Source organism: Equus quagga, chromosome 4, assembly GCF_021613505.1.
Source record: "Equus quagga isolate Etosha38 chromosome 4, UCLA_HA_Equagga_1.0, whole genome shotgun sequence".
Classification (NCBI taxonomy): domain Eukaryota; kingdom Metazoa; phylum Chordata; class Mammalia; order Perissodactyla; family Equidae; genus Equus; species Equus quagga.
In genome coordinates, this window is record NC_060270.1 from 53,786,189 (window position 1) to 53,790,299 (window position 4,111).

General features: G+C 45.3%; 1 protein-coding gene across 1 annotated transcript; it reads left to right on the top strand.

Annotated features, from left to right (window-relative positions):
* Positions 1-892: 892 nt before the first annotated feature.
* On the top strand, positions 893-3,823 carry SLITRK3 (SLIT and NTRK like family member 3). Its single transcript, XM_046658050.1, has one exon. The coding sequence runs from the start codon at positions 893-895 to the stop codon at positions 3,821-3,823; it is 2,931 nt and encodes a 976-aa protein (XP_046514006.1).
* The last annotated feature ends 288 nt before the right edge of the window (positions 3,824-4,111 follow it).

Sequence of the window (4,111 nt, forward strand, 5' to 3'; positions counted from 1 at the left end):
AAGGCACACATACAAATTCAAAACTAAGCTCTGCAAGTGTTTAATACAGACACTCCCAGCCTCAGCAGCCTTTAGCTGTCACTATCTTTAGCTCTGACAATTGCATGGGCTTGTTTTAGAAAGGCTAATCACTCCTAATGGGTTTAAATAGCCAAATGATACACATATGTAGAAATTATTTAATTAATGGAGATGTTAATAATCTGAGCTTGGGCAAAAGGAGGTGGGGGGGTATGGTGTGTTACTGAGCAGACACTATATTTAAGCATGTTGTGATCATTTCTTAAGAGAAATCTTAAGTTCTTCCGAGATACCACTCATATTATACATCTCAACATCTGATATTGGGAAATGGGCTCATACTTTATCATACTCTTTAATCTAATAACTTTGGGGTATGCCATGTCTTTTTATGAGTAGAAACCTATAGTTTAAAAAACATTATTGTTTTTTCCATCAGATTTCCAATCAGATCTATAATGGGCACCTCTGATATCAATGTGAGTTTTAACAGGCAAACAGGTGTAATCGCCAAATTGCCATTATTACTGAATCTGCCTGTACCTAAAAGGCATCACTGTAAACCAGTTCCCTGCTTGCTCTAACAGGCAATGAAGGTTGTCTCCGTTTGTATGGTATGCCCTTTACCAAGTATGGATTGGTTCAGGAAAATGTCATCGCATGGTACAATATTTCAGAGTCTCCTAAGTTTAAAATATAAGACATATTAAGCATGTTGACAGGTCGTTTTGAGTGTCATTTCAATAACTGCTGAAGTTTTTATATTACTCTTGAAAAGCCCCACATATAGGAGTCAATTATAATAGTGCGTATGACTAAAAGCTAAAAATCTGCATCTTTATTTCTGTTGCAGTTTTGTAATCAACCAGGAATGATGACATCTTCCATAGCTGAGATGCTTCACAGAGGGAGGATGTTGTGGATAATTCTTCTAAGCACAATTGCTCTAGGATGGACTACCCCAATTCCCCTAATAGAGGACTCAGAGGAAATAGACGAGCCCTGTTTTGATCCATGCTACTGTGAAGTTAAAGAAAGCCTCTTTCATATACATTGTGACAGTAAAGGATTTACAAATATTAGTCAGATTACTGAGTTCTGGTCAAGACCTTTTAAACTGTATCTGCAGAGGAATTCAATGAGGAAATTGTACACCAACAGTTTTCTTCATTTGAATAACGCTGTGTCCATTAACCTTGGGAACAACGCATTGCAGGACATTCAAACAGGAGCTTTCAATGGTCTTAAGATTTTAAAACGGCTATATCTACATGAGAACAAACTAGATGTCTTCAGAAATGACACCTTCCTTGGCTTGGAAAGTCTGGAATATCTGCAGGCAGATTACAACGTCATTAAACGTATTGAGAGTGGGGCATTTCGGAACCTAAGTAAATTGAGGGTTCTGATTTTAAATGATAATCTCATCCCCATGCTTCCAACCAATTTATTTAAGGCTGTCTCCTTAACTCATTTGGACCTACGTGGAAACAGGTTAAAGGTTCTTTTTTACCGAGGAATGCTAGACCACATTGGCAGAAGCCTGATGGAGCTCCAGTTGGAAGAAAATCCTTGGAACTGTACATGTGAGATTGTGCAACTAAAGAGTTGGCTGGAACGCATTCCTTACACTGCCCTGGTGGGAGATATCACCTGTGAGACCCCTTTCCATTTCCATGGAAAGGATCTTCGAGAAATCAGGAAGACAGAACTCTGTCCTTTGTTGTCTGACTCTGAGGTGGAGGCTAGTTTGGGGATTCCTCACTTGTCATCAAGCAAGGAGAATGCATGGCCAACTAAGCCTTCCTCAATGCTGTCCTCTGTCCACTTGACTGCTTCCTCTGTTGAATACAAGTCCTCAAATAAACAGCCGAAGCCCACAAAACAGCCCCGAACACCAAGGCCACCCTCCACATCCCAAGCTCTATATCCTGGTCCAAACCAACCTCCCATTGCTCCTTACCAGACCAGACCACCCATTCCCATAATATGCCCTACTGGGTGTACCTGTAATTTGCACATCAATGACCTTGGTTTGACTGTAAACTGCAAAGAGCGAGGATTTAATAACATTTCTGAACTTCTTCCAAGGCCATTGAATGCCAAGAAACTGTACCTGAGTAGCAATCTGATTCAGAAAATATACCGTTCTGATTTCTGGAATTTCTCTTCCTTGGATCTCTTGCACCTGGGGAACAATCGTATTTCTTATGTCCAGGATGGGGCCTTCATTAACTTGCCCAACCTAAAGAGCCTCTTCCTCAATGGCAATGATATCGAGAAGCTGACACCAGGCATGTTTCGAGGCCTACAGAGTTTGCACTACTTGTACTTTGAGTTCAACGTCATCCGGGAAATCCAGCCTGCAGCCTTCAGCCTCATGCCCAACTTGAAGCTGCTATTCCTCAACAATAATTTGCTGAGGACCCTGCCAACGGATGCCTTTGCAGGCACATCCCTGGCTCGGCTCAACTTGAGGAAGAACTACTTCCTCTACCTTCCTGTGGCTGGTGTCCTAGAACACTTGAATGCCATTGTCCAGATAGACCTCAATGAGAATCCTTGGGACTGTACCTGTGACCTGGTCCCCTTCAAACAGTGGATAGAAACCATCAGCTCAGTCAGTGTGGTGGGCGATGTGCTTTGCAGGAGCCCTGAGAACCTCACCCACCGCGATGTGCGCACTATTGAGCTGGAAGTTCTCTGCCCAGAGATGCTGCACGTCCCACCAGCTGGAGCATCCCCAGCCCAGCCTGGAGAGTCTCACCTTGCTGGGGGTCCAACAAGTGCATCACCTTATGAGTTCTCTCCCCCTGGGGGCCCTGTGCCGCTTTCTGTGTTGATTCTCAGCCTGCTGGTTCTGTTCTTTTCAGCAGTCTTTGTTGCTGCAGGCCTCTTTGCTTATGTACTCCGACGGCGCCGGAAGAAGCTCCCCTTTAGAAGCAAGAGGCAGGAAGGTGTGGACCTTACTGGCATCCAGATGCAGTGCCACCGGCTTTTTGAGGATGGTGGAGGTGGTGGAGGTGGAGGTCGACCAACTCTTTCCTCCCCAGAGAAGGCCCCTCCTGTGGGTCATGTATATGAGTACATCCCCCATCCAGTTACTCAGATGTGCAACAACCCCATCTACAAGCCTCGGGAAGAGGAGGAGGTGGCTGTTTCATCAGTCCAGGAGGCAGGGAGTGCAGAACGTGGGGGCCCTGGGACACAACCACCAGGAATGGGTGAGGTTCTTCTAGGAAGTGAGCAGTTTTCTGAGACACCCAAGGAGAACCACAGCAACTACCGGACCTTGCTGGAAAAAGAAAAGGAGTGGGCCCTGGCAGTGTCCAGCTCCCAGCTCAACACCATAGTGACGGGGAATCATCATCATCCTCACCCTCACCACCCAGCAGTTGGTGGGGTTTCAGGGGTAGCTGCGGGAAGTGGGGGAGACTTGGCTGGGTTCCGCCACCATGAGAAGAATGGTGGGGTGGTGCTGTTTCCTCCCGGGGGAGGCTGTGGTGGTGGCAGTATGCTACTAGACCGAGACAGGCCACAGCCAGCTCCCTGCACAGTGGGATTCGTGGACTGCCTCTATGGCACAGTGCCCAAATTAAAGGAACTGCACGTCCACCCTCCTGGCATGCAATACCCAGACTTACAGCAGGACGCCAGGCTCAAAGAAACCCTTCTCTTCTCGGCTGGAAAGGGCTTCACAGACCACCAAACCCAAAAAAGTGATTACCTCGAGTTAAGGGCCAAACTTCAAACTAAGCCGGATTACCTCGAAGTCCTGGAGAAGACAACATATAGGTTCTAACAGAAAAAGAAAAATAAATTAGTGCTTTTTTTTCCAAAAGAAAAAAGGAAAATAAAAGAAATATATCCCTTGCTCCCTTTCCAGTTGTCCCAATAAGTCCATTCTCACAAACTTTCCTGCCCTGAACAGAACTGAAACCGCATGATAACTAGAAAATACAGATGTATGCTCTCCCCTCTCAGATGTGATTTGGAGGAAGGGCCATACTCAGATCATTAATCAATGAAGTGCCTTCGCAGACTTTTGCCAGCAAATGTTATCATTATTTTTTTATACTGAAACTTGAGA